General features: G+C 41.7%; 1 protein-coding gene across 4 annotated transcripts in view; it reads right to left on the reverse strand.

Annotated features, from left to right (window-relative positions):
* Positions 1–432: 432 nt before the first annotated feature.
* The window catches only part of LOC117507203 (tensin-2-like), an 82,400-nt gene continuing 67,730 nt past the window's right edge, over positions 433–15,102 (reverse strand). For 3 of the 4 annotated variants that reach the window (XM_034167016.1, XM_034167014.1, XM_034167012.1), the window contains 7 exons: positions 9,295–9,387; positions 9,037–9,114; positions 6,705–6,782; positions 6,409–6,577; positions 2,342–2,410; positions 2,051–2,080; positions 433–1,046 (listed from right to left, as the gene is read on the reverse strand). In XM_034167016.1, the coding sequence (XP_034022907.1) occupies positions 902–1,046; positions 2,051–2,080; positions 2,342–2,410; positions 6,409–6,577; positions 6,705–6,782; positions 9,037–9,114; positions 9,295–9,387 (662 nt within the window). In that variant the 3' untranslated portion in view covers positions 433–901. The remainder of the gene's footprint in view (positions 1,047–2,050; positions 2,081–2,341; positions 2,411–6,408; positions 6,578–6,704; positions 6,783–9,036; positions 9,115–9,294; positions 9,388–15,102) is intronic. The other variant, XM_034167015.1, reaches the window with a different exon arrangement.

Below are 15,102 nucleotides of genomic sequence, written 5' to 3' on the forward strand. Positions count from 1 at the left end.
ATCTTCTGGTCTCAAGCCCAACGCCTTAACCACTAGTCCATCATCTCCTAATATATTAGACAGTGAAATAAATATGAAGAACCCTAAAACAATCATTTATATAGAAGTATTCCAATGTAAAGTCAATAAATAACCACACTCGGTCACGTTTGGTTGCTTGAGGGTTAATTTTCAAAGTCTAGGACGAGTGACCACAAAGATCAATGCCGCTTGTATTGTAGTGTTGTGTACGCTGTGCTATTATAATTCTAATAAAATACTTTGTATCATTGTAGATTATGAGGAAACAAAACTATACTTGAGTTAAATGTAGCCAAAGAATTATATGATAAGCTTATGAACTGTAACACAATCAGAATGCAAAATCTCTCAAAGTAAATCACTTACTTGACCTTCTCTTTGTTTTTGGACTAAAGTTGCCTGAACTTTCCACCTTAAAAACATTACTTTTACCCTCACATTCTCAACCACCTTCACTGTATCTTGAAACACTGAGTGAGAAATGTGAAACATTCTCCACCCAATCATCATTCTCATCATTTCTAAAGTGGATGTGTCATGTGAATTGTTTGAAACATAACCAAAAATGTTGCACTTCTGATAATAATTATATTGACGGTAGAAAAAAAAAAAAAACCCTCAGTGAATGTTATTTGGCAAAGCTGGGTCTCAGATGCTTCCTCTGGATGTGCTTACTCTACAGACTAATGAACAATAATTTATCCCACAGAGCAGAGAACTGTTTGACTGATTCCTTTATATAAAAAAACAAAACAAAACCACACAGCATGACAGAGTGCTGCCACCTGCCTAAATATTTGCAAAAACACACTGAGAAATGTTTTATTTCTTCTACAAATGCCTTTCCAGATTCCCAGTAGTCTGAAACATTGTGAAGTTCTCATCTGCGTAGTTGTGGTCCCAGCATGACTTTGTTGATGAAGTTGACGATGGCCACAGCCGGCTGTTCAGGATCCATCTCTGCAAACAGGTGACACACGTTCTCGCTCGTGCTACCTGTCCGACGAGCCACGAAACCAAACATCCTGTAAAGAATCAAAGACATCTCATGACCAAAGACAAGTGACTGCACAAAGAAAATGATATCTTCAGATATTTGACCAACAACTCATTTGCAGATTAATGGAGCAGCGCAGCCTTGTTTGATCCCCTGCATGATATCGCGGGATTTGACCACTTCTGGCAACAGCCTGCCATTGCACAACACAAACACAGCATCACTTCACACAGAAAGATGGTGTACTGTTTTGTTTTCGGTTGCAGTCACTGAAGCAGTGCAGTTTTTTTCGGTTCCAACTGGGGGAGCGAAGACAAGGCAAATGGGAGAGGTTGACAGCATACACCCTTTGACAAAGTAGCTATGTTCTCTCGCCTGCACAACCGCCTCAACATGTTTGAGCCTTGGGCCATAAACAAACTGCAACAATGTCCACTTTCCACTGCATCGTCACTTTTCTTTGCATTTTCACTTTGTTTGCTGTGTAATTTGCCCAAAAAGTCAGAGAAAGTGGGGACAGACATGGACTGTCCCCGGATGTAGGATTATTGCGTCAAATGCATCATATTTTAACCCTTTAGCGTCTGCCAGAGGTGGGACAAAGTCACCAGCAAGTAATTCTCAAGTCATGAATCGGCAAGTCTCAAGTCACGTCTCAAGTCATAATGACCACCAACTGCTTGCAAGCTGACTTGAGACTTGACGATTCATGACTTCAGAATGACTTGACAGTGACTTCGGCCCACCTCTGGCGCCTGCTCACAAACGAGACTGCGCTGCCCAATTGCCATACACAGATAGCCTGTTATACCTATACAAGTCCCATAGCCCAAAATTTAAGGCAAAAGAATTTCAGGCCCGCTTCGATTACCATAGTTCACTGGCTCAGAGGGCCATAAGAGAAATCAAGAGAAAGGGTGGCAAGTAAAATCTGAAGGTGGGCCAGTAAGTTTGAAAAGTTACTGGCCACCCTTTAGTGTCTACCCTGACATCACTCACCAAGGATGTCACACCAGCGATGCAAACACTTACTTATTTGGCGTGTTATCAGAGTTAGTCCACCTGATGCGTGGGCAGGCACAGAGAGAGAAACAAAGCGACAAAATGCAGAAAAACATAAATAACATAAACATGGAGACCAGGCACAGACAGCATTCATTCACCTCTCACAGAGGGTGAAATAAACAGACATGCAGACCTTATATTTATATATAAAATATAAGTCCACATCAGTATTTGTGCAGTAGCAGGAAACACACACAAACACAGTGCAGTTACATGTTGAGACGCATTCATTTTTTAATCAGAGTCTCAGTGACCCACCTCTTGTCTTGTGGGTCAACACTGCTGAACGTCACACTGTTTATTGGGTAGTGTCTCCTGAAAAATAACCTGTGAAAACACAACAGTATGACAGCGTTGGTATTCCACACTAGCTGTTACGCCACAATGCAAAGATTTTACAAGTTGTACCACAACAAAATCTGGTGTCAATCAATTTTCAATCAACTTTTTCTTATATAGCGCCAAATCACAACAAACAGTTGCCCCAAGGCGCTCCACATTGCAAGGCAAGGCCATACAATAATTATGAAAACCCCAACGGTCAAAACGACCCCCTATGAGCAAGCACTTGGCCACAGTGGGAAGGAAAAACTCCCTTTTAACAGGAAGAAACCTCCAGCAGAACCAGGCTCAGGGAGGGGCAGTCTTCTGCTGAGACTGGTTGGGGCTGATGGAAAGAACCAGGAAAAAGAGATCGATCACTAATGATTAAATGCAGAGTGATGCATACGGAGCAAAAAGAGAAAGAAACAGTGCATCATGGGAACCCCCCCACAGTCTACGTCTAAGCAACATAACCAAGGGATGGTCCAGGGTCACCCGATCCAGCCCTAACTATAAGCCTTAGCGAAAAGGAAAGTTTTAAGCCTAATCTTAAAAGTAGAGAGGGTATCTGTCTCCCTGATCTGAATTGGGAGCTGGTTCCACAGGAGAGGAGCCTGAAAGCTGAAGGCTCTGCCTCCCATTCTACTCTTACAAACCCTAGGAACTACAAGTAAGCCCGCAGTCTGAGAGCGAAGCGCTCTAATGGGGTAATATGGTACTACGAGGTCCCTAAGATAAGATGGGACCTGATTATTCAAAACCTTATAAGTAAGAAGAAGAATTTTAAATTCTATTCTAGCATTAACAGGAAGCCAATGAAGGGAGGCCAACACGGGTGAGATATGCTCTCTCCTGCTAGTCCCCGTCAGTACTCTAGCTGCAGCATTCTGAACCAACTGAAGGCTTTTTAGGGAACTTTTAGGACAACCTGATAATAATGAATTACAATAGTCCAGCCTAGAGGAAATAAATGCATGAATTAATTTTTCAGCATCACTCTGAGACAAGACCTTTCTGATTTTAGAGATATTGCGTAAATGCAAAAAGGCAGTCCTACATATTTGTTTAATATGCGCTTTGAATGACATATCCTGATCAAAATAACTCCAGATTTCTCACAGTATTAGTAGAGATCAGGGAAATGCCATCCAGAGTAACGATCTGGTTAGACACCATGCTTCTAAGATTTGTGGGGCCAAGTACAATAACTTCAGTTTTATCTGAGTTTAAAAGCAGGAAATTAGAGGTCATCCATGTCTTTATGTCTGTAAGACAATCCTGCAGTTTAGCTAATTGGTTGTATCCTCTGGCTTCATGGATAGATAAAGCTGGGTATCATCTGCGTAACAATGAAAATTTAAGCAATACCGTCTAATAATACTGCCCAAGGGAAGCATGTATAAAGTGAATAAAATTGGTCCTAGCACAGAACCTTGTGGAACTCCATAATTAACTTTAGTCTGTGAAGAAGATTCCCATTTACATGAACAAACTGTAATCTATTAGACAAATATGATTCAACCCCACCGCAGCGCAATGCCTTTAATACCTATGACATGCTCTAATCTCTGTAATAAAATTTTATGGTCAACAGTATCAAAAGCAGCACTGAGGTCCAACAGAACAAGCACAGAGATAAGTCCACTGTCCGAAGCCATAAGAAGATCATTTGTAACCTTCACTAATGCTGTTTCTGTACTATGATGAATTCTAAAACCTGACTGAAACTCTTCAAATAGACCATTCCTCTGCAGGTGATCAGTTAGCTGTTTTACAACTACCCTCTCAAGAATCTTTGAGAGAAAAGGAAGGTTGGAGATTGGCCTATAATTAGCTAAGATAGCTGGGTCAAGTGATGGCTTTTTAAGTAATGGTTTAATTACTGCCACCTTAAAGGCCTGTGGTACATAACCAACTAACAAAGATAGATTGATCATATTTAAGATTGAAGCATTAAATAATGGTAGGACTTCCTTGAGCAGCCTGGCAGGAATGGGGTCTAATAAGCATGTTGATGGTTTGGATGAAGTAACTAATGAAAATAACTCAGACAGAACAATCGGAGAGAAAGAGTCTAACCAAATACCGGCATCACTGAAAGCAGCCAAAGATAACGATACATCTTTGGGATGGTTATGAGTAATTTTTTCTCTAATAGTCAAAATTTTGTTAGCAAAGAAAGTCATGAAGTCCATTACTAGTTAAAGTTAATGGAATACTCAGCTCAATAGAGCTCTGACTCTTTGTCAGCCTGGCTACAGTGCTGAAAAGAAACCTGGGGTTGTTCTTATTTTCTTCAATTAGTGATGAGTAGAAAGATGTCCTAGCTTCACGAAGGGCTTTCTTATAGAGCAACAAACTCTTTTTCCAGGCTAAGTGAAGATCTTCTAAATTAGTGAGACGCCATTTCCTCTCCAACTTACGGGTTATCTGCTTTAAGCTACGAGTTTGTGAGTTATACCACGGAGTCAGACACTTCTGATTTAAAGCTCTCTTTTTCAGAGGAGCTACAGCATCCAAAGTTGTCTTCAATGAGGATGTAAAACTATTGACAAGATACTCTAACTCCCTTACAGAGTTTAGGTAGCTACTCTGCTCTGTGTTGGTATATGACATTAGAGAACATAAAGAAGGAATCATATCCTTAAACCTAGTTACAGCGCTTTCTGAAAGACTTCTAGTGTAATGAAACTTATTCCCTACTGCAGGGTAGTCCATCAGGGTAAATGTAAATGTTATTAAAAATGATCAGACAAAAGGGAGTTTTCAGGGAATACTGTTAAGTCTTCTATTTCCATACCATAAGTCAGAACAAGATCTAAAATATGATTAAAGTGGTGGGTGGACTCATTTACTTTTTGAGCAAAGCCGATAGAGTCTAATAATAGATTAATGCAGTGTTGAGGCTGTCATTCTCAACATCTGTGTGGATGTTAAAATCGCCCACTATAATTATCTTATCTGAGCTAAGCACTAAGTCAGACAAAGGTCTGAAAATTCACAGAGAAACTCACAGTAACGACCAGGTGGACGATAGATAATAACAAATAAAACTGGTTTTTGGGACTTCCAATTTGGATGGACAAGACTAAGAGACAAGCTTTCAAATGAATTAAAGCTCTGTCTAGGTTTTTGATTAATTAATAAGCTGGAATGGAAGATTGCTGCTAATCCTCCGCCCCGGCCCGTGCTACGAGCATTCTGACAGTTAGTGTGACTCGGGGGTGTTGACTCATTTAAACTAACATATTCATCCTGCTGTAACCAAGTTTCTGTTAGGCAGAATAAATCAATACGTTGATCAATTATTATATCATTTACCAACAGGGACTTAGAAGAAAGAGACCTAATGTTTAATAGACCGCATTTAACTGTTTTAGTCTGTGGTGCAATTGAAGGTGCTATATTATTTTTTCTTTTTGAATTTTTATGCTTAAATAGATTTTTGCTAGTTATTGGTGGTCTGGGAGCAGGCACCGTCTCTACGGGGATGGGGGTATAAGGGGATGGCAGGGGGAGAGAAGCTGCAGAGAGGTGTATAAGACCACAGCTCTGCCTCCTGGTCCCAACGCTAGACAGTCACAGTTTGGAGGATCCCAAAAAATTGGCCAGATTTCTAGAAATGAGAGCTGCTCCCTCTAAAGTGGGATGGATGCCGTCTCTCCTAACAAGACCAGGTTTTCCCCAGAAGCTTTGCCAATTATCAATGAAGCCCACCTCATTTTTTGGACACCACTCAGACAGCCAGCAATTCAAGGAGAACATGCGGCTAAACATATCACTCCCGGTCTGATTGGGGAGGGGCCCAGAGAAAACAACAGAGTCCGACATTGTTTTTGCAAAGTTACACACCGTGTCTCAACACATCCCACTGTCCTCATAGCTGAAATTCACCAGAGTAACCACAACACTTTTTATATAGTTACTGTGGTTTTTCGTAAATGCACCGTTAACAATGAACACTGTTGTTTTGACAGCGTGTTGTAACACCAAAGGTGTACCTCCTTTTGCTGTCGGTCAGAGTGATTCCCTGAGTAGACACTTTAAAGTGGACGACTGTTGCCACAGGACGTGGGCTCAGCGCCAGAGTACATTTGGTTGCCTTAGAAACTGCCTCCGGCCCCGTCAGTGATTCGGTCTCCACAGAGTTCAGATAGAGTACGCTGCATGCTTAACACAGAGAGAGAGAGAGAGAGAGAAAATAGCACAAACATGCGTGTCAGTGCAAAGAATATATCAAGCTAGAATGGGCTCTACTGGGCAAAAATGGGTATTGCAACGATACTACATCATCTACCTGCTCCTTGTTTGAGGAGGTCAGCGGCGGTGCTGGTGCTGGTGACGCTCTGAGTCTCTTGAAGCTCCCCAACCAGATCTGAAACAACACAGGCTCTACTTAAAGCTGCAGTGTGGAGAAGTTAGTGCCATCTAGTGGTGAGGTTGCAGATTGCATCATGTCGTCACCAGGCTCGATTTTGCTTGACCTGATGTGGATTCATGCAACCACTGATGGTCTTCCAGCCACAGTGGAAAATGCGAAAGATGGACAAAGTACATCCCTGTTAGGGCTACTGCCAATGTTGCCACAGTAGCTATTAGTTACTTTGCTGAGTACTCAATCTTACAAATAACCAAGTTGTATTATGAGTTACTTTATTAGCTACAACCCCAATTCCAGTGAAGTTGGGACGTTGTATAAAACGTAAATAAAAACAGAATACAATGATTTGCAAATCCTCTTCAACCTATATTCAATTGAATACACCACAAAGACAAGATATTTAATGTTCAAACTGATAAACTTTATTGTTTTGTGCAAATATTTGCTCATTTTGAAATGATACCTGCAACACGTTTCAAAAAAAGTTGGGACAGTGGTATGTTTACCACTGTGTTACATCACCTTTTCTTCTAACAACACTCAATAAGCGTTTGGGAACTGAGGACACTAATTGTGAGTGTCATGATTGGGTATAAAAGGAGTATCCCCAAAAGGCTCAGCCATTCACAAGCACAGATGGGGAGAGGATCACCATTTTGTGAACAATTGCATGAAAAAATAGTCCAACAGTTTAAGAACAATGTTTCTCAACATTCAATTGCAAGGAATTTAGGGATTCCATTATCTACAGTCCATAATATAATCAGAACATTCAGACAATCTGGAGAACTTTCTACACGTAAGCGGCAAGGCCGAAAACCATCACTGAATGCCCGTGACCTTCGATTCCTCAGGCGGCACTGCATTAAAAATCGACATCATTGTGTAAAGGATCTTACCACGCGGGCTCAGGAACACTTCAGAAAACCATTGTCAGTTAACACAGTTCGTCGCTACATCTAGAAATGCAAGTTAAAACTCTACCATGCAAAGTGAAAGCCATACATCAACAACATCCAGATACGCCGCTGCCTTCTCTGGGCCTGAGCTCATTTGAAATGGACAGACGCAAAGTGGAAAGGTTTGCTGTGGTGTGATGAGTCCACATTTCAAATTGTTTTTGGAAATCTTGGATGTCATGTCCTCCGGACAAAAGAGGAAAAAGACCATCCAGATTGTTACCAGCGCAAAGTTCAAAAGCCAGCATCTGTGATGGTATGGACGTGTGTTAGTGCCCATGGCATGGGCCACTTACACATCTGTGATTGCACCATCAATGCTGAAAGGTACATCCAGGTTTTGGAGCAACACATGCTGCCATCCAAGCAACGTCTTTTTCAGGGACGTCCCTGCTTAGTTCAGCAAGACAATGCCAAGCCACATTCTGCACGTGTTACAACAGCGTGGCTTCATAGTACAAGAGTGCAGGTACTAGTCTGGTCTGCCTGCAGTCCAGACCTGTCGCCCATTGAAAATGTGTGGCGCATTATGAAGCGCAAAATACAAAAAGGAAATTGTTAAAAGGAAAGGTGATGTAACACAGTGCTAAACATACCACTGTCCCAGCTTTTTTGAAACGTGTTGCAGCATCCATTTCAAAATAAGCAAATACAGTATTTGCACAAAAACAATAAAGTTTATCAGTTTGAACATTAAATATCTTGTCTTTGTGGTGTATGCAATTGAATATAGGTTGAAGAGGATTTGCAAATCATTGTATTCTGTTTTTATTTACATTTTACAAAACGTCCCAACTTCAATGGAATTGGGGTTGTACATTCAGCAGCTGCCGACAAGTTGTCCGCAGCTGCTAATGAAGTAACTGTATAAAGTAACTAATAAAGTAACTTTTCAAAGTAACTGTGGCAACACTGGCTACTGCAGCAACATGTCACTGCAGCATGGCGGTGTCCATGAGGGGGCCCACTCCCTTGTAGATATGAAGGACTTATTCTAAGCGTGTGAAAACATATTGATCCGTAGTTACAGATAAATACATTAATGAACAGATGGTTATGAATACTATGTTCCATGTCTTCCAATAAACCAAACTAAATCCTACACACTGTAGCTTTAACAGACAGTAGATTGGGGGGACCCCGATTTCTTCCAATTATTAGCATTTAGTTCTTCACATCCCCAGACTTTTTTCATTTTATCCTGTTATGGTTAAATTTTTTAAAACAAGTGATTCTTAATTTTGGAATAAAAGAATCTTTGTTGTTAAATGTACTGATACAGAGCTTACCCTTTTCTGGGATCTGAAGCACACATGGCAGAGAGATGGGAGTGATTGAATGTTGGTACACCAGAGCAGATAAACTTCCTGACAGGATGACAGAAAGATATTAGAAAGCACACAAGAGTAGACAAAGGTACACTGAGAAGGAATGAATAAAATGCATTTCATCAATGTGGTGAAACATCAAAGCATGAGGTTCTGCTTCTCATCAATAACTGAATATGTGAGATATATTGTGGCAATTGTGTTGACTGTGGAACTAACCGAAGTAGGACTCATTCTGACAGCCTTTGATCTTCACTCCTCGTGGTCCAGTCTCGATGAGAAAGTGTCTCACCAGCTGTTCCAGAGGATCCCCTGGAAAAGATAAGAGATGGGCAAATACTGGATCTGCATGGAAATCTGTGATTCCTAAAATATAATGAAAACCCAAATCATTACTCCTGGCTTTCTGAAGAACACATTTCAACAAGTCTCTCATTTAGAGAATGGAGGTTGATGCTTCAAAAACACCTAAAATTTGATCAACTATCATCTGCTGCTATAACAACAGAAACACATAAAGGCAAAAGAACAATACTTTGGTTTTTTTGGTGGGTGGGTGGGGGGATTCCCCTACCTTCAGTTTGATCATTTTTTGTAATCCTTTGCAATTGCAAAATAAAATTTATGTGATGCTCAGTTTGTCAGATTTTTAGACCAACTGTGAAACCAACCACCAATCAAAGAAAGTTCAACCACATTACACCCATTTTGTCATCTTTTCACTGGCTTCCTGTCCCTCTGAAATCAGATTTTAAGGTTCTGCTACTAGTCTATAAAATTGTTCATGTAGTGGCACCTCCCTACTTAGCTGACCTACTTAAACCCTACGTACCGGCCCTGACTGTTGTGTGTTGGGGGGTGTGGCTGGATATTTTGGTGTTCTTTTCTTTTCTTTGCTCTCCAGGTGGCATGAGAACTGATTTGTCTGTGGAGAAGGTGCTGGCTGAAGAATCCTTCACCCTCATCAACATCATGTGCAGCACCTGTGAATGGTGCTCACATGCAACCTTAAAGACTTTCAGCTGAAGCAGATAATTGGATGGCGTTCTGCATTTAAGTCATGTGTGATTCAAGCAGAACTGCCGGGAACTCGACCTTGTGATGTTCATTTGTGAGACGCTGAGGACCGCGCCTGGGTTTGACACATCGAGCCCGTGAAGCAAGGAAGGGTGAGGACACATGCTGTCAGCACACATCAAAGGTGATTAAGTGTTTGACTAATTGTTGATAGTAACTTGGTATTTTGTTACGCAGTATACTTGAATTGTGATGAGGATTGTGCAGCTCGCTTCTCACTGCTGTGGCATGCGGACAAGTGGTCCTCCACCTGTTGTGAGAAGCTGCTCATTTGCATAAAGCTTAAAATACAGACCTGCATGTGTTGCTGATAGTGTGTGGCTTTTGAAGGATATTAGTTGTAACTGCTAACTTACCTCACCTCTTCTATGCTTCGCAGAGAGTCGGTTTGTCGTGTCCACCTGGGGGGTGTTTGGCGGTGGTAGTGGGTCCAGGAGCGCCGGGCTTCGATCCTTTTGGGCGCTGGAGAGCGTGCCAGCCTTCACTCCACCAGAAGGACGTTATTTTTGTTTTTACACTTTTTATGCACCAGCGGGTGAAATAAATATATTGTTTTTGGAACCGCTTTTCTGGTTATTTGTAGCGCTGGGTTCCGTCAGACGCAGGTCTGCTCCTCAACCTGCGTCGACACATATCACTGACTCTGCATTCTCAGGGTGCAGGACTACTTTGTGTCCCAAGGGTGAATAAAAAGTCTCTGGGTCACAGAGCTTTCTCTTATTGTGCCCCTGTTCTGTGGAATGATCTCCCTGCATCAATAAAACAATCAGATTCTGTAGATACTTTCAAGTCCAGACTTAAGAGGCACTTACAGTGGGGAAAATAAGTATTTGACCCCCTGTCAGTTTTGCAGGTTTTCCCACCTACAAAGAATGGAGAGGTCTGTAATTTTTTATCGTAGGTACACTTCAACTGTGAGAGAGAGAATCTAAAAAAAAAAAAAAAAAAAATCCAGAAAATCACATTGTATGATTTTTAAATAATTAGCTTGCATTTTATTGCAAAAAATAAGTATTTGACCCCCTAGAAAAACAGAGCTTAACAATTGGTACAGAAACATTTGTCTGCCATTACAGAGGTCAGACGTTTCCTGTAGTTCTTAACCAAGTTTTCACACACTGCAACAGGGATTTTGGTCCACTCCTCCATACAGATCTTCTCCAAATCTTTCAGGTTTGGAGTTTCAGCTCCCTCCAAAGATTTTCTATTGAGTTCAGGTCTGGAAACTGGCCAGGCCACTCCAGGACCTTGAGATGCTTCTTGCGGAGCCCCTCCTTAGTTGCCCTGGCTGTGTGTTTGGGGTCATTGCCATGCTGGAAGACCCAGCCATGACCCATCTTCAATGCTCTTACTGAGGGAAGGAGGTTGTTTGCCAAAATCTCGCAATACATGACCCCATCCATCCTCCCTTCAAGATGGTGCAGTCGTCCTGTCCCCTTTGCAGAAGAGCACCCCCAGAGTATGATGTTTCCACCCCCATGCTTCATGGTTGGGATGGTTTTCTTGAGGTTGTTCTCATCCTCTAAACATGGTAAGTGGAGTTGATTCCAAAAAGCTCCATTTTGGTGTCATCTGACCACATGACCTTCTCCCATGCCTCCTCTGGATCATCCAGATGGTCACTGGTGAACTTCAAACGGGCCTGGACATGTGCTGGCTTGAGCAGGGGGACCTTGCTGCCCTGCAGGATTTTAAACCATGACAGCATCATGTGTTACTAATGTAATCTTTGTGACTGTGGTCCCAGCTCTCTTCAGGTCATTGACCAGGTCCTCCTGTGTAGTTCTGAGCTTTCTCAGAATCATCCTTAGTCCACAAAGTGAGATCTTGCATGGAATCCCAGACCGAGGGAGACATGTCATTTTGTGTTTCTTTCACTTTCAAATAAATAATCATAACAGTTGTTGTCTTCTAACAAGCTGCTTGCCTGTTGTCCTGTAGTCCATCCCAGCCTTGTGCAGGTCTACAGTTTTGTCCCTGGTGTCCTTAGACAGCTCTTTGGTCTTGGCTATGGTGGACAGGTTGGAGTGTGATTGATTGAGTGTGTGAACAGGTGTCTTTTATACAGGTAACAAGTTCAAACAGGTGCAATTAATAGAGGTAAAGAGTGCAGAATAAGAGGGCTTCTTAAAGAAAAATTAACAGGTCTGTGAGAGCCAGAATTCTTGCTGGTTGGTAGGGGGTCAAATACTTATTTTATGCAATAAAATGCAAATTAATTATTTAAAAATCATACAATGTGATTTTATGGATTTTTTTTTTTTTAGATTCTGTCTCTCACAGTTGAAGTGTACCTACGAAAAAAATTACAGACCTCTCCATTCTTTGTAGGTGGGAAAACCTGCTAAACTGATAGGGGGTCAAATACTTATTTTCCCCACTGTATTTATTTATTTATTTATTTATTTGCAAGAGAAGTGTTACAATAGACTCTTCTCGTTCATACAACATCCTGGTACACATAACAAGGGACCCCGGCTCTCTGTGGATCACCATCCCAACGTGTAGGAAATGGAGGCCGTGTAGGGAGTGCAAGCAAAAGCTGGGATGCAGGGCCGGCGGACAAGCCAGGCTACAGAAGCGGCCATGCAAACCACCGCTTCCCAGCCTCTCCCTCGCCAATGTTATATCCCTCACTAATAAAATGGATGAACTGACGCTGCAGGTGGCCTCGGAAAACTTCATCAGAGACTGCTTTGTCCAAGTCTTTATGGAAACTTGGCTACATTCATCCATCCCAGACTCAGCTATTGAGTTAGCATGCTATTCAATGCGGCGCCTCAACAGGACCAGTGACTCCAGTAAGAACAAAGGAGGAGGGTTATGTATATGTACATCCACAACAACTGGTGTAACAATATAGCGATGGTAGCTAGCCACTGTTCCCCAGACCTGGAATATTTGCCTGTTAAATGCCGACAATTTTACCTTCCTCTGGAGTTTACTGGAGTCTTGCTAACCACTGTTTACATTCCACCGGATGCTAATACTAGCTCGGCCTTCGGACCTTTACATAGCAACATTAGCCTACAGCTGAACCAATATCTGGAGGTGGTGCACATTATCACAGGTGACTTTAATCATGTGGAATTAAAATCAGCGTTTCCCAAACTTCATCAACATGTCAAATGTGCCACGAGAGGAGCAAATACACTGGACAAGGTTTACACCAATATTAAGTAAGACTCTCTGCAACTCATCCCCCTGCATATACCCCCCTCCGGAAATCTACCCCACCATTAAGAAGGTAAAAACATGGCCAGACGGTGCATCTCAGCAGCTGCAGGACTGCTTCAACAGCACTGACTGGGGCATCTTTGAGGATGAGGACCTGGATGCTTTTACAGACACTGTACTGTGTTACATTAAGAACCGTGTAGATCAAAATCAAATCAAATCAAATCAAATCAATTTCATTTATATAGCGCCAAATGACAACAAACAGTTGTCCCAAGGCGCTTCATATTGTAAGACAAAGCCATACAATAATTACGTAAAAACCCCAATTGTCAAAACGACCCCCTGTGAGCAAGCACTTGGCGACAGTGGGAAGGAAAAACTCCCTTTTAACAGGAAGAAACCTCCAGCAGAACCAGGCTCAGGGAGGGGCAGTCTTCTGCTGAGACCGGTTGGGGCTGAGGGAGAGAACTAGGAAAAAGACATGCTGTGGAGGGGAGCAGAGATCAATCACTAATGATTAAATGCAGAGTGGTGCATACAGAGCAAAAAGAGAAAGAAACACTCAGTGCATCATGGGAACCCCCCAGCAGTCTAAGTCTATAGCAGCATAACTAAGGGATGGTTCAGGGTCACCTGATCCAGCCCTAACTATAAGCTTTAGCAAAAAGGAAAGTTTTAAGCCTAATCTTAAAAGTAGAGAGGGTGTCTGTCTCCCTGATCCAAATTGGGAGCTGGTTCCAGAGGAGAGGAGCCTGAAAGCTGAAGGCTCTGCCTCCCATTCTACTCTTACAAACCCTAGGAACTACAAGTAAGCCTGCAGTCTGAGAGTGAAGCGCTCTATTGGGGTGATATGGTACTATGAGGTCCCTAAGATAAGATGGGACCTGATTATTCAAAACCTTATAAGTAAGAAGAAGAATTTTAAATTCTATTCTAGAATTAACAGGAAGCCAATGAAGAGAGGCCAATATGGGTGAGATATGCTCTCTCCTTCTAGTCCCTGTCAGTACTCTAGCTGCAGCATTTTGAATTAACTGAAGGCTTTTCAGGGAACTTTTAGGACAACCTGATAATAATGAATTACAATAGTCCAGCTTAGAGGAAATAAATGCATGAATTAGTTTTTCAGCATCACTCTGAGACAAGACCTTTCTAATTTTAGAGATATTGCGCAAATGCAAAAAAGCAGTCCTACATATTTGTTTAATATGCGCATTGAATGACATATCCTGATCACAAATTACTCCAAGATTTCTCACAGTATTACTAGAGGTCAGGGTAATGCCATCCAGAGTAAGGATCTGGTTAGACACCATGTTTCTAAGATTTGTGGGGCCAAGTACAATAACTTCAGTTTTATCTGAGTTTAAAAGCAGGAAATTAGAGGTCATCCATGTCTTTATGTCTGTAAGACAATCCTGCAGTTTAGCTAATTGATGTGTGTCCTCTGGCTTCATGGATAGATAAAGCTGAGTATCATCTGCGTAACAATGAAAATTTAAGCAATGCTGTCTAATAATACTGCCTAAGGGAAGCATGTATAAAGTGAATAAAATTGGTCCTAGCACAGAACCTTGTGGAACTCCATAATTAACCTTAGTCTGTGAAGAAGATTCCCCATTTACATGAACAAACTGTAATCTATTAGATAAATATGATTCAAACCATCGCAGCGCAGTGCCTTTAATACCTATGGCATGCTCTAATCTCTGTAATAAAATTTTATGGTCAACAGTATCAAAAGCAGCACTGAGGTCTAACAGAACAAGC

This window comes from Thalassophryne amazonica, chromosome 3 (genome assembly GCF_902500255.1).
Source record: "Thalassophryne amazonica chromosome 3, fThaAma1.1, whole genome shotgun sequence".
Lineage (NCBI taxonomy): Eukaryota > Metazoa > Chordata > Actinopteri > Batrachoidiformes > Batrachoididae > Thalassophryne > Thalassophryne amazonica.